At 27.8% G+C, this 22854-nt stretch overlaps 1 protein-coding gene across 4 annotated transcripts in view; it reads left to right on the top strand.

Moving 5' to 3' along the window:
• Positions 1 to 21101, top strand: part of LOC117173127 (nucleolar protein 4-like) — a 125768-nt gene extending 104667 nt beyond the window's left edge. For 3 of the 4 annotated variants that reach the window (XM_033361535.1, XM_033361543.1, XM_033361524.1), the window contains 5 exons: positions 1990 to 2193; positions 2734 to 2880; positions 13955 to 14169; positions 16886 to 17076; positions 19464 to 21101. In XM_033361535.1, the coding sequence (XP_033217426.1) occupies positions 1990 to 2193; positions 2734 to 2880; positions 13955 to 14169; positions 16886 to 17076; positions 19464 to 19630 (924 nt within the window). In that variant the 3' untranslated portion in view covers positions 19631 to 21101. The remainder of the gene's footprint in view (positions 1 to 1989; positions 2194 to 2733; positions 2881 to 13954; positions 14170 to 16885; positions 17077 to 19463) is intronic. The other variant, XM_033361531.1, reaches the window with a different exon arrangement.
• Positions 21102 to 22854: the final 1753 nt, after the last annotated feature.

Here is a 22854-nt window from a genome sequence, read left to right as displayed (position 1 = left end):
AGAAAATAATAATGTTCTACCAAAAAGTTAATTTTCAACCAAACAGTTGAATGTTAAACTAAAAGCGATCAATTTTCAACCAATAATGGAATATTTAAATGCGTTTTTAACAAAGTTTTGGAATTTTCAATAAAAAAATAGAAAGAAAAAAGAAGAATTTTCAGCAACGAAATTAAATTTTTAATCAAGATAGGAATTTTTAACTAAAATGGAAAATATTTAACTAAAAAATGCATTTAAAAAAAGTAGTTAAACTTGCGACCAGATTGTTAAATTTTCTACCAAATAGTTGGATTTTCCACCAAACTGTTGAATTTTCAATATGAAAATAGGAATCTTCTATAAAACGGTTGAATTTCCTAACAAATGAGATGAATTTTCAACTAATATAGAAGAATTTTTTACAAAAAATAGGATTTTTAACCTGAAAAGATAAATCTTTAACTGTAAAATTAATTTTTTTTTAACTGTAGTTTATCTCTTAAACAAGCAGTGGAATTTTTAATTAAGAAGATTAATTTTTTACCAAAAAAGACGAATTTATAACTGAATAAATAAATTTTCAACATAATTGTTTTAGTTTGGAGGAAAAAAGAACAATTTTCAAACAATAATGGTGTAGTTCATTTTTCAGTTAAAATAATTAATTTTTATATTAAGAAAAAAAGGAAGAATTTTCAACCAAGAAATTAAATTTTCAATCAACGAAATTAATTTTTAATGAAGGTGACGAATCTTTAATGAAAAAAAATTATTTTTAAAAAGGTAATTGAACTTGTCACCAGATTGTTAAATTTTCTTAAAAATACTGAAAAAAGAGATACATTTTCAACCAATGTAGAAGAATTCTCTACAAAAAGTTGGATTTCTAACACTAAAAGATGAATATTCAACTGTAAAATTAAGACTAATTTATAACAAAATAAAAAAATAAAGTTTTTTAATTATTTACTTCAAACTATCAGCTTTCAAACAATAATGAAATTCTTCAATTTTCAGTTTTAATAATAAATAATTTTTTAAACAAGAAAGAAAGGACAAAAGAATTTTCAGCAAAAAAATTCAATTTTCAACTAAAGAAATAAATTTTTAATTAAAATGACGAATCTTTAATTTAAAAAAACTGAATTTTCAAAAAATTAGTTCAACTTTCTACCAAATTGTTGAATTTTCTACCAAATAGTTGAATTTTCCACCAAGGTGTTGAATTTTCAAGACGAAAATACAAATCTTTTATAAAACGGTTGAATTTTCTGCAAAAAGGATGAATTTCCAAACGGAAATGACGAATGTTCAAGAAATTAATTGAATTTTCAACAAAAAAATGTTTGTTTATAAAGAAAAAAATGGAATCCAATTGTTGAATTCCCAACCAATTATCAAGTAAGCCGTTAAATTTTCAATAAAATAGTTGAATCCTCAAACGAACCGGAATTATTCTCGAAACAAAATGGATTTTCAAAAAAAAAAAAGTTAATTTGCTACTAAATTATTTAGCCTTGAACTAAAAACGATCAATATCCAACCAGGTATTTCAACTCTTAACCAAGCAGTTGAATTTTCAACCAAAAATAGCTGAATTCTCAATTCCGATCCGTGAATTTGAAAATTAGATTTCGCTAGACACTCGTTAATTTTGGTATCCGTGGCTGGAAAGTCAATAAAAGGCAAAAAAGAGCTATAAAAAGAAAGGAAAGAAAGAGCTTAAAAACTACTCATTTTTCCTTTTTTCTTCTTTTTACTTCTTTAGCGACTCGGCTCTTCTTACTTTTTTCTTCTCTTTTTTTTTTCGTGGAACGCCTCCACGACCGGGATCTGGAGTTGGCCATGAGCCGTAACGGCCGCCGGTGCTTCTTAATTAATTACAATTAGTTTAATAGAGCCACAGTGCACCCCTCTGCCGCTAAATTCTTAATTCCTTAAGCACCACCCGGCTAAAGTACGGACTCGTTTATCATTCCGCCTTTGGTGGTTGCTATCCCATCGCAGATGTTCGTGAGGCTCTTTGTCGACGAGAATCTGGACCGCATTGTTCCCATATCGAAACAACCCAAGGAAAAAATTCAGGCTATCATCGACAGTTGCACGAGACAGTTTCCCGAGTTTGCTGAACGGGCCCGAAAAAGGATCAGGACGTATCTCAAAAGTTGTCGAAGGAACAAGCGTGGCCGAGAAGGAGCTCCCTGGGATGCTGTAAGGCACATTTTATAGTTTATATATTTTTCATGTGTAATATTACAAATTTATTTGGTGTTTGTCCGTTTATTTGGCGTACTTTCTTCCTTGCGAGGGGAGGGTAAAGGAGTAGAGAGGTGGGGAGATTGGACGAATAGAGAGAGGAGAGTAGAGGAATAGGGAGAAGAGAGTAGGTGAGTAGAGAATAGAGGAGAGTATAGAATAGAGAAGAATATACGAGAGGAGAGCAGACGAGTAGAAAATAGAGGAGAAGAGATAACAGACGAGTAGAGAATAGAGGAGATGAGATAACAGACGAGTAGAGAATTGAGGAGAGAGCCGAAGAGTAGAGAATAGAGGAGAGGAGACGTGACAAGAAACAGACGAAAGTAGAAAAGACGTGAGGAGTGTAAATGATCCTAAAGGATGAAGGAGGGCAGGAGGTAGATTTATACGCTCCGAAATCCTTTTTTGTAGGCGCATGTCGCCTACTTTGATTTATTTTTATATCTTGTAATACTAATTCTTTTCCTTTTATTTGTTCTTTTTCTTCTTCAGGCAAGACCAACGCCAGCTCACTTGACCTCGGTACAGGCTGAACAAATTTTGGCAACAGCCTGTGAAAATGAGAGTGACAACGCGAAGCGCATGAGGGTCGGCCTGGAACCAGTTTCTCAACCAATGCCAACACTTCCCGCAGCCACGGTAAGAAAAAATTTAGCTTATGCATGAAAAAATAAAATAATAAAATAATCCAGAGTTGACAAATAATCTTGGAAAGATAAAGATAATCCTCTTTTTTGGCAAAGAGGAGACAGACAAATTCTTCTTTTGAAGCAAAAGCAGGCTGTTTATCTCACCGGGAAATCGGGAAGACCGGGAAATTGTCTGGACTGTGATTCACTGATCAGAACTTTTCTCTCGAAATTAATAAATTTAGAGTTGGAAAAAGAAATTTGTTTGAAATTATTCGAATCGTTTGAACTGTTTTAAATTTACAGGGAGAAATTAGCAATCATCCGACCTAAAGAGAAATTCGAGGGATACGAACTTGTAAATCTCGGAACGAGAGATTTTGTAATGTTAGGCTTGAGAGAGTGGGAGAGGTGCTCGACCTGAGGGGTTATCACTGCTCTCGGTACCTACATCAAGTGTTTACGTATTTTCCTACAAAATGCGTTACGCGGTAACCTCGTGATTCGAGATCGTGAATTTTCTATGCCTTATTCAGTTTCTTCGCGTAACCCTCGACCGGTTTCTTACTACCGTTGCTTCGCGGAGATAAGCCTTTCTTTTTAGATCGCGTCGATTACCTCTGCCAATTTCCCCACAGCTTTCGAGAATTCAGCTTCTTTCCTTGCGATTCTCGTTCATGTAGAGATTCATATGGGTTAAAAATGGATGTGAAAAATACGTGATTTAGAAAACACGCTACCATAATCTTATTTTCAGATTTGGAATGTTATGTTTAGAGTGTTAGATTTAAAATATTAGGTTTAGAGTGTTAAGTTTATAATGTTTCTTCAGGGTGTTAGGTTTAGAGTGTTAGATTTAGAGTGTTAGATGTAGAGTGTTCGGTTTAGAATGAAAAGCTAAGAGTGTTAGGTTTAGAATTTTAAGTTTATAATGTGTCTTCAAAGTGCTAGATTTCGAGTGTTCGGTTTAGAATGAAAAGCTAAGAGTGTTAGGTTTAGAGTGTTATGTTCAGAGTGTTAGGTTTAGAGTTTTAGGTTGAGAATGATAGGTTTGGAGTGTTTGGTTCAAAGTCTTAGATATAGAATGCAAAGTTTAGAGTGGTAGGTTTAAAGTTTTAGGTTTAGAGTGTTAAGTTTATAGTGTTTCTTTATATTGTTAGGTTTAGAGTGTTAAATTTAGAGTGTTCGATGTAGAACGAAAAGCTAAGAGTGTTAGATTTAGTGTGTTAGCTTTAGAGTCTTAGGTTTATAATGTTACCATTATAGTGTTAGATTTAAAGTGTTAGATTTAGAATGCAAAGTTTAGAGTGTTAGGTTTAGAGTGTTAGGTTTAAAATGTTAGGTTTAAAATGTTAGGTTTAAAATCTTTTTTTAGAGTGTAAAGTTTATAGTGTTTATAGTGTTTTTAGAGTGTTAAGTTTATAGTGGTTCTTCAAAGTGTTAGGTTCAGATTGTTAGATTTAGAGTGTTAGGTTTAGAATGAAAAGTTAAGAGTGTTAGGTTTAGAGTGTTAGGTTTAGAGTTTTGTGTTTAGAGTTTTGGTTTAGAATGTTAGGCTTAGATTGTTAAATTTAGAGTGTTGGGTTTTGGGTGTTAAATTTAAAGTGTTGGGTTTTGAGTCTTTAGTTTAGAGTTTTAGATTTAGAATGTAAGGTTAAGATTGATACGTTTAAAGTTTAAGGTATAGAGTGTTAAATTTATAGTGTTTATTCAGAGTGTTAGATTTAAATTTTTAGATTAAAAATGAACAGCTTAGAGTGTTAAGTTTATAGTGTTACTTCAGAGTGTTATGTTCAGGGTGTTAGGTTTAGAGTTTTTGGTTTAGAACGTTAGGTTTAGAGTGTTAGCTTTAAACTTTTAGGTTTAGAGTGTTAAATTTAGAGTGTTGGGTTTTGAGTCTTACGTTTAGAGTTTTATATTTATAATGCTAGGTTAAGATTGTTACGTTATGATTGTTACGATAGGATTGTTACGATAGGATTGTTACGATAGGATTGTTACGATAGGATTGTTACGGTAGGATTGTTACGTTTAAAGTTTTAAGTTTAGAGTTTGAGGTTTAGAGTGTTAGATTTAGAGGGTTAGGTGTTGATTCTGATGTTTAGAGTTTTAGGTTTAGAGTTTTAGATATAGAGTGTTAAATTCAGAGTGTTGGGTTTTGAATCTTAGGTTTAGAGTTTTATTTTTAGAATGTTAGGTTAAGATTGTTACGTTTAAAATTTTAGGTTTAGAGTGTTAAGTTCAGAGTTTAACGTTTAGATTTTAAGGTTTAGAGTGTAACATTTAGAGTTTTAGGTGTATATTCTTATGTTTAAAGTTTTAGGTTTAGAGTGTTAGGTTTACAGTGCTAGGCTTACAGTGCTAGGTTTAGAATATAAGGTTTAGATTGTTAAATTTAGAGCGTTGGGTTTAGAGTTTTAGGTTTAGAATGTTAGGTTAAGAGTATTAGGTTTAAACTGTAAAGTTTAAAATGTTAGATTTACAGTGTTACATTTAGAGTCTTAAGTTTAGAATTTTAGGTTTAGAGTGTTATGTTTAAAATATAACGTTTAAATGTTAGGTTTAGAGTGGTATATTTAGAGTGTTTCTTCCGAGTTTTAGATGTAGAGTGTTAGGTTTAGAATAAACAGTTTAGAGCGTTAGGTGTAGAGTATTAAGATTAGAGTGTTATGTTTAGAGTGTTAAACTGTTTTTTTGACAATCTAATTATTCTGTCGTAATTTTTTTATTTTTTGGGATATAATGTTTTTTTGTCAAGATTCGTCTCTTTGGTTTAAAATTTAACTATTTTGTATAAGTTTCGTTTGATTTTGATCGAAAATGATTAGTTTTTTAACCAAAATTGTAACTATTTCATTTTTGGATGGAAAATTAGTTTTTTTTTAACTTCTCTGTTAAAAATTAGTTCTTTTGGTTGCAATCGACCTTTTAATTTTTAGTTCAGAATTCATCTCGTTTGATTAAAAATTTTTCTATTTTTATGGAAACTTCAATAATTTTTTGAAAATGCAACTGTTTTGTCAAAAAGTAATCTCTTTTGGTCAAAAATTCGACTACTTCGTTGAAAGTTTAAGTACTTTGTTAAAAGTGAATTTTTTGGTTGAAAATCCATTTATTTGAATGAAAATTCATCTTTAGTTAAAAATTTAACTATTTTTTTGGAAATTAGATTTTTAAATTGAAAATGTAACAATTCCAATTTTTGTTGCAAATTTGTTTTGATTTCTCTTGGTTAAAAGTTAATTTTTTGTTGGAAAGGCTAACATTAGATAATTTTTTTGTTTAAGATTAATTTCTTTAGTTGAAAATTAATTGTTTAACTGCAAATTGTTCTATTTAGTTTAAACGTTTTGTTTTTTAGTATTTTTTAAGTTCTTAGTTCAAAATTTAATTATTTCCTTAAAAATGTAGAAAATTTCTAATATTAATCTTTGTTTTATTAACAATTTAACTTCTTATATAAAAGTTAAAGTATTTGGTTAAAATTATTATTTTTTGATTGAAGATTCAACGCTGGTTTAAAATTCAACGGTTTGGATGAAAATTGATCCTTTTTATTTGCTTAAAAATTAATTAACATTTTTTTTTAATGGTTGCATTTTAATTTCATTTTTTTAAATTATTAAAAATTAATTTGTCTTAAGATTAATAAAAAAACATTAGTTTCAAATTTTCTTTAATGAAAATGTGACTATTTCAGTTTTAGTTGAACATTGATATTTTAAATAATTAAAAACTGATATTTTGTGGCTAAAAAATTCGTTGTTTTTTTAAAAACAAAATTAGCCTGCTTCGTTAAAAATTAATTTGTGTTGGTTAAGAACTCAACTAATTTGTTGAAAATTCACACTTTTTGTATAATTCAATTGTTTTTTATTAAAAATATTAACTTGAAAATTCTACAATTTGGTAGAAAATTAAACTTTTTCAAATCCCTTGAAATCCTTTGATATGTTTTATATCACTTTCAAATACCTTGAAGTTTTATAAAACCTTTGAAATTCCTTGGAATTCCTAAAAATACACTATATTATTAAAAATCCTTTGAAATTTTTAATATCCTCTAAATCTTGTACAATTTTTTCAAAATCTTTTGAAATCCTTTGAGACCCCATAAAATCCCATAAAATCCGTGAAAACTCTGTGAATTTCCCGAAAATCAACTGAAATCTAAAATCTTTCTAAATCCCTTGGTTTCAAAATCTTCAAAGTCCTAGGAGCCCCTGTCAAATCGCGTAGCCCTTTTAAAATTTTGGCAGTCTCTGCAATCAGGCAAAACTTTTTTGAAATCTCTTAAAAACCTTTGAAATTTTTGAAATTTTCTAAAATCCCTTAGACTCTTTTAATACACTCTAAAAGCTTTGAAAACCTGTAAAGTCCCTTCAAATTCTGTTGAAATCTCGAGGAATTTTTACAAATCCCTTAAAATGTTTTAAACAATTTGAATGTCTCAAAATGTCTTAAAAATAGTAGCAGAAAATGTATCGAAAACTTCTCGAATTAAAATCACCAAAAAAACTCTATTTTTACCCAAAATATCACCCATCCTGAAATCCGTTAGTTTAGTCACCTAGAATTTCCGATTATAAATATCCACAAAGCTGCTTTCAAAGCGACCATAAAGAAGTTGTTCCTACATTGTTCCTACATCCTTTGTCTTCTTTTCTCGTCACCTTTTTCTCTTTGTCGCCTGATGTGAACATCGCCTTAACAGAGAGTCGCGCACGCGGAGTATTTTTTTCTCCCCCTCTCCCCTCTTTAGCGATCGTGACTATCTACTCTTAAAATCCCTGCTAGAAGCGATAACCCTTCGCGACCTAAACCTTACCCATTAAGGAGATCTCGCAGTCCGTAGCCAACTATCTGCCCTGGCACCTACATAATTGACGTCAACGCATACTGCTCGCCTTTCATAAAAACACCTCCCTACATCCGTTACAAGATTTTAACCTCCTCCACCTCCTCACCTCCTCCACCACCTCATCTCATCCACCTCCTCGTCTCCTCCAACTCCACCTCCTCCCTCCTGCCCTTCTTCCCCTTTTCTCTTTGTCCCTCCTTTTCTCTTTGTCCCTCTTTTTCTCTTTCTCCACCATCTCCTGCTGGCTCACCCTTTTCTGAATTCTCCACGAACTTACTCACGCGTCGACGTTAAACGGCAGAACATCTGGCTCTTTAGTTTCTCCACTTCCCTTTTCTCTCTTTCTGAACTCCACTTGCTCAATTCCCCCTTTTATTATTCTTAACCATCATTTTCAGTTTGATACTTTCCTCCTAGCTCTTACCTTCTATTGTCTTCCATCTCCTTCTCTCGCCTCTTGTATCCTTTCTTCTCACTTTCTTTATGTTTATCACTTAATCTCTCTCAAGTCCTTTCCTTCTCTCATCATCATCTTCTTTTTCTGATTCTTCTCTTTCTGATTTTTCTCTTTCTGATTTTTCTCTTTCTAATTCTTCTTTTTCTTGTTCTTCTCGTTCTTCTTCATCCCCCATTCTACTCCCACCACAAATTCTTGTCTCTCGACAATTGTCTACACGAGACGAAAGAGAGAGCACGCGCTTGACTGGAAAAAGTTGAAACGGAATCTCGGTTGTTTATATCGAACCATGTCGCGCGCCGGTCATCGGTGATGATCTTACTCGAAGTCATCCACCCGCTGCGAGCGATTTTATCGATCCCGAGTGATCGATCATCGATCGGTGATAAGTGACTTGTGTTTAGCCACGAGAAGCGACGAAATGAGGAAGAAGAACCTCAGGGTCCTCCATAAACAGGTGTATGATCCTGTCCACTTTCACCAGGTTATTTATTTTTTGATTAAGGACTTCTTCATTTCATTCTAATCCGAAAGGCACTTTCATAAGTCGGTTTATTCAAACCTTCCCTCTGAACTTAACCAGTGATTTTCGCAAAAATGATCTATCTGATAATCTACTGACAGATAAGAGACAACTTATCAAAAAATAATTAATCGATTTGGGCTATTTTATCCTACTATCAATTTATCCAAAAATCGGATTTTTCTTGAATAAATTTTACAGATAGTTTAGCTATCCAATTTACCAGTTCATTTTTCCAACAATGTTTTTTTTTCATCTTAAATTAGCTCATCCAATATACAATATATTAAAAAGTCTACTTATCCATTACGCAACCGATCCAAACGTCAGCTTTTCAAACATCCATTTAAAAAAAAAGTTAGATTTTTAACAAATTGGTCGCATTCTAAAACCAAAAAATTTGGATTTTTAATAGAGAAGATTAATTTTTTCAAAAAGAAAACGAGTTTTCACCCACGGAGTTCGATTTTCTAATAAAGACATGAATCTTTGACGAAACAAAAAATAATCATAAATTTTCACCCAAAAGTGATATCACATTTTCAGTTAAAAAATTGATTTACACACACCAAAAATTCAATGTTGTACTAACTAGTTTAATTTTGAACAAAAGTTAAATAATTTTTAATGAATAATATTAATTTTCTACAACAAAAATTTCAAGAAAACATATAAGTTTTCAAATAAAAGAGGAATTTTCAACCAATATTATAAACCTTTCACTTAAAGAAAATTTCAACTAAATTGTTGAACTTTCAACCCAAAAATATGAATTTTCAGCAACAAATTCATTTTTATCTCTATGGTTGAATTTTACACTAAAATATTTCATTTTTAAATCGCAAAAAGACGAATTTTCAACTGAACAGTTTAATTTTTAACAAAAAGGTGAATCTTGAACATAATTTTTATCATTTCTACAAAATAATAAAATTTCCAACTAAAAAAAGAAGAATTTTGTCAGAAATAAATGGATTTTCAACAAATAGTTGAATTTTGAACTAAAAATAATACATTTTATACCAAAAATTAAAGAGGAAATTTTAATGTACAAAAATTAGATTGCAGCCAAACAAAAAAAGGAATTTTTAACCAAGAAAGGTTTTTTAGTAAAGAAAAAAATAAAATTTCAATAAAATTGTGGACTCTTAAAACTAAAAATATGAATTTTCAACAAAAAAGTTCAGTTGTTAATCAAAACTGGAATACTTAAATTTTTAGTTAAAAAAGTTGAATTTCAGAAAAAGAAACAATGAAAATGGAAATACCAATCCGGCACCTCGTTTTCTTGAAGAATTTAAAACTTTCCGAGAATTTTGAACTTTTTAAGCATGTTAATGATAATTTCTAAAACGAATGAATATTCTGGAAAATCTTTTAGTGCTTATATAGATGAAGGGCGCAAAGGCTTGACCTCATTTAAAATCTCAACAAAAAAATATTGATTCTTAACAAAAAATGAAATGCGTATTTGATAATTCCATGAATAAAAATATTTTCATTAATACTGCTGAACTCATGAAAAAAATTTCAACGAAATAGTTGAATCTTTGGCCAAAAATATTTATTTCCAACTAGTTGCATTTTAACTACAAGAAATTAAATGTTTATCAAAAAGACAAATTTTTATCAAAATAGTCAGATCTTGAACCTAATTGTTAAATTTTCAACTAGAAATAATCAATTTTCAACCAAAGATTGAGCATTTAAATTCTTTGTTGAAAAAAATTAATTTTAAACAAAGAAAAAACGAATTTTCAATAATATTGTTGAGTTAATCTAAGATTTACATTTGTAGCTTAAAAGGATAATTTCTTTCTAAAGAGTTAAATTTTTACATGCAGAAGATGAATATGAAAATTATTGATTTTTAGCCAAAAATGGAACATTTAAATTTTTGGTTTAAAAAATTAATTTTGAAAAAAAAACGAACTTCTCAAAAAATAGTTAGATTTTCAACCAAAGAGGCGGATCTTTAACCAACGAAATTAAGTTTAAACAAAGGAGTTTATAGGCAGTTTACTCAAAAATTAACTCATCCAAGAGTTAAATTTTTTAAAAATCTACTTAACCAACTTCCAATTTATGACAAAAATTTATTCAAAATTCAAGTTATCCAGCAATCAACTCCTCGATGAGTATTAACCTACTTCGGTTCAGAAATGATAAAATGAGTTTTCCTTAAAATTGTGAAATTTTCAATTACGTCCTACCAATTCTTATCAAAATAAATCCGAATCACGAGACTTTCTTGCTGATACTAATAATCCAATATTCGTCATCTCAGGTTCAACACGTTCGTTCACCTTTGCGTCTTATCAGTCTGATAAGAATCGATACGTTTGTGTAACGAGTCCGGTTATTCACTCTTCGATCGTTTTGTTGGTATTTTTTACAATCTTCTCAAAAACTGTAATTAATTAATAAAAAAGAGGGATTTATTAATACAAAAATATTTTTAAAAAAAGAGCATTTTTTGGGCTTGGGGTGAAATAGACCCCAGAGGGTTAAAATTGTACTTGCTTTATCTTCCGACCCAGAAACAAGTGAGTTCATTCATTAGGTTTGGATCGTCTCGGAAGTCGAAAGGACAAGCAAACTAGAGCGTCGCGTGTAAAAATGAAAAGCGATAAACCTATCATTTGTGAAGCAAAAAGAGGCTTGCATGAGGAGAATATTCGTGCAACTCGTTTTAGTTTTGTGTTTCATGTTTTGGTCATTTAGTCACTATCGCTCAGAGTGTGTCAGCATGAAATTTCCGCTACCTCCGTCATTTATTTTTCAGAGCTGTGGCTACAATTCTAAGAAAGAAATCAAATGGAATGTCCGATATAATTTTTATCAGAAAATTAAAGTTACTTTAAAACATTATTTATTCAAATACGAGGATTCAATGGAGTAGTGACATTTTTATTCAGGAAACTTAATTTTTAATTTTACAAAACGAAATTTCTACATGTTCCTTTTTTCGTAACTTCCAGTCTGTGCATGCTTTAAGAAAATAAATGAAAACTGTTTAAACTCTGGTAAATTGAAGGTTGAAATCTCCTTTTTAAAATGAGACCTAGAATGCCATAAAATACTTACTGGTTCACGAATTATCATACAAAATCTGGAAGCGTGCTCGAGACGAAAATCGGTTGGTCATGCACGAGTCGAGCATGGGAAAAGACTGCTCGACTTGCGCATGACCAACCGATTTTCCTTTTCTACATGCTTCCACATTTCTAGTGACAGTTTTAAACCAAATAGTTGATTTTTCAATCCACAAAGACGAACTTTCAACAAAATGGTCGCACAAAAGTCGCAAACAAACAAGAATTACTTCGACCACAGACAGTTACATTTTTGACTAAATGGTTTAAATTTTCAAGCCATAAAGATGGATCTCTTATAAAAGAGTTGAACTATAAATCCAAAAATGTGAATCGTCAACCAAAACAGATTAATTTTCAACCGAACAATTGTACTGTTAACCAAAAATTTAGATTCTACCGGAAAATACGAATTTTTTAACAAATAGTTTAATTTGCTACCTAAATTAGATACAAAAACCTACATACAAAAACGAGATAAAGAAAATTTAATTATTTGTTTGAAAATGTAAGTATTTTGTTCAAAATTCACCTTTTTTCGTCGATAATTAAACTGTTTTGTTAAATATTCGTATATTTGGACAGGAAATTCGTCCTTTTGGATTGAAAATTATCCCTCTTTATGAAAGTTCAATAACTTTGATAAAAATTCAATTATTTTGTTTGTAAATTTCATGATTATGTTGATGATAACAATATCTTGTTAAAAGTTTATCTTTATTGGTCGAAAATTAAATTTTGTTGTTGAAAATTGATCTCTTTGGTAGGAAAATCTCATTTTTTGTTCGGAATAATTGTTTTTTCGGAATACCATTTTTTAATTTTGTTTTTGTAAATGAACTATTATTTTGAAAAAAAACATGTTTTTTGGTTTAATTATACTGTTATTGATTATAAATGCAGGTTTTTTGTTTCAAATATCTGCTCTTACATTATTCGTTAAAGATTGACCCTTTTTGGTTAAAAGTAGAAATACTGTGTAAAAAATTAATTTTGGTTTTTAATTGAAAATACGTTTTTTTATTTTAAGTATTTTCTTTTCCTTGAAAATTCTACTATTTCGTAGAATATTGATCTTTGTAGGTAGAAAAATGCAGTGCTTAGTTACAAAATAAATTGATTTCTTAAGAATTTAATTGTTTGGTTGAAAATTTCACTATTTTGTTAAAAAAAAAAATATTTTCGACTGAAAAGTCAACTTTTTTTTGAAAATTCGTTTATTTAAACAAATTCACCTCTTTTTTAGAAAGCTCGGCTAGAAAATTTAACAATTTCACTAACATTTTTGTTCATTCTTATGTAACAAATTCTTCTTCTTGATTATTCAACTACTTTGTTTAACATTTATCTATAGTTTGAAAATTCATTCCGTTCTTAGAAAAATTTGAACTTAAAATGGAACTCTTTGGTTCAAAATTAACCTTTTTTTGTCAAAGATTCAAGTATTTTGTGGAAAATTCAACTTATAGGGCAAAACTGATATTTTGTTGAAAGTTCACGTTTTTTGGCTTAAAACTCAACCGTTTTATACAAAATTCTTCTACCTGTGATTAAAGTTAATTCTTTTTGTTCTTTGAAAATTCGACTTTTTGTTGAAAGTTCGTCTTTTTAGGTTGAAAAATCCAGTAGTTGGTTCAAAATTATCATAAAAAATATGGAAGCATGCACAAAATGAAAATCGGTTGGTCGAGCAGCAGTCGAGCAGTATTTTGCCATTCTCGACCCTCGCATGACCAACTGCTTTTCGCCCTGTAAACTCTTCCACATTTTTTGTCATAATTCGTGAACCAGTAGGTATTTTATTGCGTTCTTGGTGTCATTTTAAAAAGAAAATTTGAGACTCTAATTTATCAGAGTATCGATTTTTTCCAATAATTTCCCTGGAGCATGTATAGACTGGAAGATAAGGGAAAGGAACTCGTAGAAAATTCCTTTTTTTTTTTAATTTTCGCCTCCTAAATGAAAATTAACTACTCCATTGATATCTTTCAGCTACAAAATTTAACTAATGGTTAAAAATTAAAATTTTTTTTTACAATTCCAAAATAGGAAATGACGTAATTCGATTGAGGGGCCATTTCTCTAAATAAAAGGAGGTATGTAATTTTCAGGGGACTAGAGATAAAGAAAGTTTATTTTCCTTTCTAGCAAACGGATGTGCGCGCTAGTCTGGAACATTTTTCAAGTACACCGGTAAAGTCACTTCCGGGAAAGCGGGAGGACACCCCCCCAACGTCGCTGAACTCCCTGGCGCCTTTAACCAGTTTGGCCAACTTGCCGAACAGCAATCTCACCTCGACGCCACTGTCGCTTGCACCTGCATCCAAATTACTCACGCCTACCGACAATAAAAGTCTCATGAGGTTTGTAACACCTTTTTATAACCCATAATCAAACGCCGATATTTCCGGCCGTTCAACAAATATTTATCGCTTTTTTCTAAATGTTTTTCATATCCCACATTTTCACCCTTTTTCTATTTTTGAACGTATTTTCTTTCTTAACTGAAAATTCTACTATTTGTTTGAAAATTTATCCTTTTTAGTTGAAAATCTCAACTATTTAAACTGATGTCAATATTTTATTGAAAAATTATCAAAAAATTATGGTTCTTGTTTAAAAATAAATCTTTTTTATTGCAAATTATTTTGTGAAACTAAAAATGTGAATTTTCCTTTTTTGTTTTTGAATAAATCATTTTTAGTTGAAAATTCAACTATTTGGGTAAAAATTATGAGAAAATGATTCTACAGATGTGAAATTCTACTCTTTAAATCTAAAACAAAATTTGTTGGTCTATTTTTCTCAGCTACCAATGTGGCCCAAGGAATATTATCTAGCTGTCAGAGATCAAAGGTGAAAAAATGTTCTGAGACCCATAAGATTTCGATACTGCATCTGATATTTTCTTGTAATAAATTACTTTTGAGATTATTCGTGTGAAATGACTATCTCTGTTTGAAAATTTTATCTGCTTAGCATTTCATAGTTTTCTGGGAAATTGGGCTGTTACTATTTTTAACTTTTTGAGTCTCAACATTAAATTAACAATGGAAAATGTTGAAAATTAAATTTTATTTTTCAATTTCGTGTCTTATAATTTATTAAATTTTTTGTAAGTTTGAAAAATGTTGAGTAAAAAAAGTAGATCGAAAAATAAAATTATCAATTAAACGATTTTTTAATTAAAACCACACATTTTGAAATTTTTTTAAATGTATGCTGTTTCTAAAGTTTATTTTTGAAAAATAAAAAATTTAAACATTTATAAAATTTCAAAAATTTTCCATTTTTATGAAATTTTTGACAACTTTTGGATCTAAAAATGAGTGCTAAAGGGAAATGACCAAATGAAAATTGTTAAATTTGAAACATTTTGAAAATTTGTGAAGTTTTTATATTTTAGATATTCTATCATTTTTAACAAAAATTTTGTAATTTTCAACTTCTTAAGTGAAAAATGGAGTCGAAATGTTAAATTAACAATTAAAAATATTGAAACTTTAAACATTTCAAAATTTTTGTACTTTATTGAAATTTTAATATTTATGAATTTGCGAAATTTTGAAAATTTATAAAGTTTTGAAGATGTCATGAATTTTATACTTTTTAAACATCTTTTAGAGTTCAAAAATTAATTTATTTAATTAAATTAACAATTAGAAATTTTAAAACTTAAAATATTCTAAAAATTGATTTTTTTATTTTAATATTAATGAAATTCTGAAAATTTATTCTGATTTTAAAATTGATGAAATTTCAAAAGTTGATGAGAATTTGAAAATTTATAAAATTTTACAATTTTAAATTTACGAAATTTTTTATTTCTGATAACTTTTCAATTAAAACAATTAAGTCTAAGAATTAATTTAATAATTGCCAATTTTGAAAATTTTGTAACTGAAGTTTTGAAAATTAGGGAAATTTTTTCACATTTATGAAATCTTTATATTTTATGAGATTTTGAAAATTATGTTTTAAAATTTTGTATAAATTTATGAAATTTTCTAAATGGTTCGACAGCTTCTTAAGCCCAAAAATTAAATTGACAAATTAAATTAACAATTAAACAATCTTATACTTCGAACACTTACGAAAAAGATTGAAATTTTTAAACATTTTTAAAGCTTATGAAAATTTGAAAATTTATGAGATAAGAAAAAAATTGTAGGAAATTTCAAAACATTTCAATTGACAACATTTAAAAAATTATCGAACTTTTTAACTTTTACCATTTTTTTTTAATTTATGAAATTATTCATTTCTAACAAGTTTTTCAGTAAAACAATTGAATCCAAACATTAAATTTACAATTGCAAGTTTTGAAACCACACATTTTGAAAATTTTGAAAATTTATAAAGTTTTAAAGATGTCATCAATTTTATACATTTGTTGACAACCTTTTGAGTCTAAAAATTAATTTATCAAATTAAAATTAAAAATTAAAAATATTCAGAATATTCTGAAAATACATATTTTTTTCGAAATTTAATGAAATTTTAAAAGTTTATTCTAATACTAAAATGGATAAAATTTTAAAAGTTCATGATAATTTCAAAATTTAAGAAACTTAAAAAAATACATAACATTTACAAAATTCACGAATTTATTTAAATTGCAATTTTTTAAGTTCATGAAATTTTTCAATTCTAACAACTTGTTAAGTAAAAAATGGAGTAGAAAAATTAAATTCATAGTTATAAATTTAAAAACTTCAATCATTTCGAAAAATTGTGGAAATTTTAAAGTTTCTGAAATTTATAAAATTTTGAAAAGGTATAAAATTTAAAAAATGTTTTAAATTGTTCTAATTGTTTTAATAAAAAAAAATTAATTTGACAGTTTATGAAATTTTCATAAAATTATGAAATTGTTTAAACATTGATTTAATTATTAAAATACCCGGAAATGCAGACTATCAAAAAATGTCGAATCTATTATCAACGCGATCATTTGATCGCTTAAAAACGGTTATTTTTGACCTCGGACGCCACTGTTTACTCCCTAGGGCCTGAAAAGTAAAACTTTGAAAAGGGGTGAAATGATGGATGTATTGTGAAAATTTTTTTTTTTTTCAGCCAAGCAACGATAGTTAGTTCTTCGGCTGTAAATGGTGTGGCGAGTACAGGAGCGCCAACAGCCATGTACAGACCTAACTTCAGTCAGGCGTTCCAACGTGCCGGGCCAACAACAGTGCCGCCAACCCTTTCCGCCGGACTTTATCCCACCCAGAGTTTCACGTCGGGCCTACTGAGCAACGGTACACAAAGTAATACTCGTTATCGGTGTTTACTTTAGTTCTTTCTCTTTCAGCTACTCTTTTTCACCTTTTATTCCACCTCCCGGCTTTTATGACGCTAAATCTTCCAGAGAAATATTAAACTCGTTGAATTTTGCAAACAAGATATTACTATCAGCTAATTTTTATAACCAGTAGTCAATCTAATCAAGAAATAATTTATTATGAATAATTTATTATTTAGTATTCAAGATTTTCAAAAACAAACTTATCAAAAACTTTATTTTGAATTGGAGAGAAGTTGAATTTCGAAAATTTTACTTTGTTTTCAGGACAGTTTTTCTCACAAAAAAGGAGTCATTTTGATTTTAGAAATCTGAATAATCTAAGGAAATCAACTCGGATTGATGTACAGTTAATTTCTTTCTATTTTGAAAATTTCAATTTTTATTTAAAATGAATCAAATTTAAAGGATTTAATTTTAAAATAAAATTTTTGTTTAGTCTCAAAATTTTCAATTGTTCTACTCGAAATGCTAAAAATTTACAAAATTTCCCTAATGGAAATGTTATAGATTAAATAATTTAAAATTCAATTAAATATTTTTTGCGCTAACAATTCCTAAGTTAAAGTTAAAGTTAAAGAATTTTAATTAATAGTAATTTAAAAAATACTCAATGCTTCGTTTTTAATCCAAATTTGAAAAACTCTAAACTTGCAATTGTTGGATTTGAAAATAAAGAAATAAATTTTGAAAATGTTGCAAATTTAAAAATTCTTTAATTCAATTCTTCAAAGACTTCAAAATTCAGCAATTTCATAGTTTAAGTATTAAAATGGAATTTAAATTATTTATACTCAAAATATAATAATTTCAAATTGTTATTTTAGTCGTTTTATTGAAAATAGCGAGTCTTAGTTAAACATTTTTTAATTCAAAATTGAAATCGAATACTTTTAAATAAATTAATTAAAATTTGTATTTAAAAAATTAGTTCAAAATATTAAATTAACATTTGCCAATTTTAAAACTTAGAGAATTTAAAATGTTAATAAGTTACGAAATTTTTTAGCCTAAAATTTTCTTTTACATTTATCAAACTTTGAGTATTGTTGAAAGTTTGAAGATTTTTAAAGTTTTGGTAACTTCTTGAGTCCAAAAATTAATTTGACAAACTAAATTAACAATTCTAAAATTCAAAACTTTGAACATTTAAAATATTTTTGAAAATTTTCTTACATTTATGCAATTTCTGATATTTATGGAATATTGAAAATTTATGAAATTTGGAGACAAATTTTAAAACTGAAAATTTATAGTTTTACAAATTTTAGAAACCATAAATTTATGAATTTTTAAAAATTGTTTGATAACTTCTTGAGGTCAACAATTAATTTGACAAATAAAATTAACAATGGTAAAGTTCAAAACTTTTAACATTTAAATTATTTTTGAAAATCTTGAAATGTATGAAATTATTAAAAATTCTGAAAATGTATGAAATTTAAAAAAATTAAATTAAATTTTTTTTATTTACTTAAATTTTTAAATTTTACAATTATTTTAAATTTACGAAATTTTGTACTTCTGACAACTTTTTGTCTTAAAAATTGAAGAAATTTCACGACATTTTGAACTTAAGTTTTTAAAATATTTATGGAATTTTATATTATTTAAAAAATATATGTAATTTTGAGAACATTTTTGAAATTTAAAAAATTTAGTTTAAACAATTTTATAAATTTAATTACATAAAAATTTTTTTGACAGCTTGAGATCAAAAATTTAGTTTGAAAATTTAATTAACAATTGAAAAATTTTAAACCTCAAACATGAATTTTTTTGAAATTCTGATAATTTCTATTGTCTATGAAAATTCGAAAATTATGAAATTCTGATAATTTATGATGACTAACAAATTTTAATTCATACCATTTTAAAAATTTATGAAATTTTTTAAAATTTCATTAAATGTAATAAAAATGATTTTCAAAGCAATTAACTGAAACTATTTTTTGATATAACCTACAAATTTTTTGAACCTTTGAACTTTTCTTATATTAAAAATATCTTTGAGATGTAAAAAAACGTACATAAACGTAATTTACTGTCGGCTCTTGCATTTATCGAAGTTTGAGGCCGATATTTAACATATAAAAAAAGTTTTTAGGTTCAAAAAATTGCAAGGTACAAAGAAAATATGTCAAAAAATATTCCCAGTTTTAATTTCTTTGAAAATAATTTTTGCCGAAATTTCTACTCAAATGAAGTACACAAACGTAGTTTATGGTCTTCTGATATATTTTCCGATATTTTATTAAGAAATAAAGGTTCTTAAGCATTCTTAAAATAAAAAATAATTACAATCCCCCCCCCCCCCATTTCCGAATTTAACAAAAAAAAAATTATTTTCAGGGCCGACGGACTTGAGTATGAAAAACACAAAGCCGCTTTTGAGTCACAAATTGAATGCAACGGAAATGACGGCAGTGAGGCAACTGATAACAGGTTATCGAGAATCGGCAGCCTTTCTACTAAGATCCGCTGACGAGCTCGAGCAACTGTTACTTCAGCAACCTTAAACAATTTTCCCGTCTGCCATGCACGCAATTTTAAATTTGCCACCGCAGCATCGATCGCAGCGCCATCGAAAAAAAAATTGCACACCATCTCTGTAATTCCGTTACCCCGAGATTTAGAAAAATTCCCTTTTTTATCGACGGTCGGTAAAGCGATTCGAGTTCAGTTTTTTTCTGTTACCGACGCACGGTAACATTGATCCGAGTCCTTAACGAGCTTCATGTTCCGCCCGTGGCGCGACTCTTGAAACTCACAAAATCCGATAAATAAAGTTTTTAAAAAACAGGGTGTATATATAGAGAAAGGAGAGACGATATTTACTTAATTAATAAATAAGCTCGGACATATATATTATGGAGTAAGCTCGGTGCGTGAATTAAGTGCAAGCTTGAAGGAAATTTTGAGTGAAAGAAATTTTTTTTTTGGACAAAAAAAAATTAGTTTATTAATTTTTATTGATGTACTTGACGAATAGAAAAGTTTTCAAAATGTCTGATTTGTTTGTTAAGATTTTTTTTTTTTTTTGCACACTTTGCTGATCTTGGAATCTCGAGTCTGGAGTTCTAACTGTAAATATTATTTTGGCCGATAAGTAATGAGAATATTACTGAGAATTTAGATTATAGTATTTTTTTTTATTAAAAAAAAAAAAACAGTATAAATATGAAATTGCCTTACAATTTTAAGGGATCAGAATTTTCAATTTAAATAAAAAAATATGTATGTTTTTTGCCTAATCTACAATTTTAGGGTTGAATGAAGTTTAGAAGTTTTTTTTTCAATGCAGTAACATTCTCAAAACTTAATGAATTTTTCATTCTCGAAATTTTAGGAACTCTACGTGACATTTATTCAACATTGTGTACATAGTGCGCTAGAATAATTGAATGCGTATGCTAAATAGTCGAAAGGTGAGAGATTGTGCGATTACCGTGAAGCTTTTTTTCGATTTGCATCCAGGAAAAAAAAAATTAATTCAGCGGAAATTGCTTTAATCGGAAAATTTGATTTTTTTTCATCAAATCGGAACAATAGGAATATTTACCGACCGAAAAAATCAGAATTTCTTAATTTTCCGATTGAAATAATTTAAATTTAATCCGCGAATTTTTCCTGGGTGGATATTTCTGAATAATCCAGTGAAAAGTGGGAAGTCCCGATTTTCAGTGGGTAATTCAGAGATTCGTATTACCAACCTTACAAAAAAAAATATTACTGTTTCTGTTTTGTAAGTGATAGAAAAAAAAAGTTCTATTTTGGGACCATGTCAGGATCGGAAATTTTGCAAGTTACGTGTGTGTTTCTCGGTCTTTCGTGTGTGCATCACCGTGCTACCAAAGAACAGATAATTAACAAAAAAATAATATAGTCCTAGTCTCAAGTAATATTCTCAACTTAATGCTTCGAGTTACTTTACTATTCTCAACTCTACGGCACAAGTACAAGAATTCCATTTCGCCTAAAAATAAAAAATTTAAATTCTTATTTCCAACTAGGCCGGTTTGTTTTCCAACTTTTCTTTTCCATAATTTTCATTAAAAATATATTGAAATTAATTTTATTTTAAAGTTAATTAAAATTAATTTTATTTTTTTGAATTAAAATTAATTTTGTTTAAAAATTGATTAAAAAATTTAAGAATATTAAGAATTAGGAAAAATTATTTTTGTTGTGCTACTAAAGAGTAATAGGCGATTAGAAATGAAGAAATATCGAAATTGAAGAAAATTTGGTATTTTCTGTCAAAAAATAGTTAAAAACAATCCAAATTTATTTTGTATAACTGATTTATGAAAACTCAAATTTTCTTGTGTGTTATATCAATTTTATAATTTTTTTCACATAAACATTTGTAATTTTCTGGAAAAAACAGAGAAATAATCGATCCTTTTTTTCGGTCGAAAAATATCTTTTGCTTCAAGGATTTGAAAATTAAAAAAAATTCCTATTCGTTCAAATATTATGAAAAATGATTTATATGTATAGTTTTTGATAGTCAACAGTAATAAAAAATTTGTTATGCAAAAGAAGCTGAAATTTCAAACATTCGAAATGAAGAAAATTTTTTTTTTTATTGTTGTTCATTGGAGGAGACAAACGACTATTTGAAGTTTAAAAAAAACAACAAGTTATACCTTATTTATCGATTTTTTTTCAAAAATATTTGTATTTTTCTGAATAAACATAAAAATAATGCAATTTTTCGAAATAATTTTTGTTTTTTAATCAAATTTCAGAATTAAAGAATATGAGACAAATATATAATTTGACAAATTTTAATGGTAAGAATCAGAAATGTCTATAATTAACATTAAAATGATAATATTTTACATAAATTTAGTTTAATTAATAAATTATCAATTATCAATTATTAACAGCAGAAAAATAAATATTTTAACTGAAATATTAGAGCATTAAAATTATATTTACTCTTTTTGCTACTGAAAAGTAACAGAAAAGAATAAATAAAGGAAAAACGTTTTTTCAAACAAATTTTAATTTGAAAAAATGTTGTTCTTATTGCTGTTCATCGGAGAGACGAAAAAAAAGTTGTATTTGTATCGAAAAATACAAAAATAATACCATTTTTTTCAATATCTGATTTATATATATATTAAATGTGTATTAAATGTATATTAAATAATTTTTGTTTAATTTTGATGAATTTTTCAAGTACATTTTTTAAAACCTTTTAGATAGTAAATCCAAAAAATTCATATTTTTCCGCAAAAAGTAAGAAATGAAATTTCTAACGTCAAATCGAAAAAATAGGAATTATTTTTCATTTTTGGAGTCATTTCAAAATAAAAAATTTGTTGTAAACAATGATAATTTATTAATGAAAAACATTTATTCAAGATATTATAATTTTAATGTTAAGTATAGGCATTTTCAATTATTATTATCTAATAGTATTTCTTCAGATCTATACAAATCTATTTTGTTTAAAATTTATAAAAATAAGCATAAAGTGATTATAATTCCACTAAAAAACCCGAAACGTTAAAAAAAAAACAGTAATAAAAAAATGTTGATTATTGTTGTATTTTTTATCAATTTATTACAAAATTCGAAAAAGTTATTAAGGTCATCAAAAAATGTGTTTATTATATTATAATAAACCGTAGCTAAATACAAATAATTTTTGCTATTCTAACAATTTAGTTTAAACATTTCTTTTGGTATTCTTTCGTTCTAAAATTTGATTTAAAACAATTATTACAAT

This window comes from Belonocnema kinseyi, chromosome 1 (genome assembly GCF_010883055.1).
Source record: "Belonocnema kinseyi isolate 2016_QV_RU_SX_M_011 chromosome 1, B_treatae_v1, whole genome shotgun sequence".
NCBI lineage: Eukaryota > Metazoa > Arthropoda > Insecta > Hymenoptera > Cynipidae > Belonocnema > Belonocnema kinseyi.
Note: the sequence above shows the minus strand (reverse complement) of the source record. Positions and strands in the feature narration are given on the sequence as shown.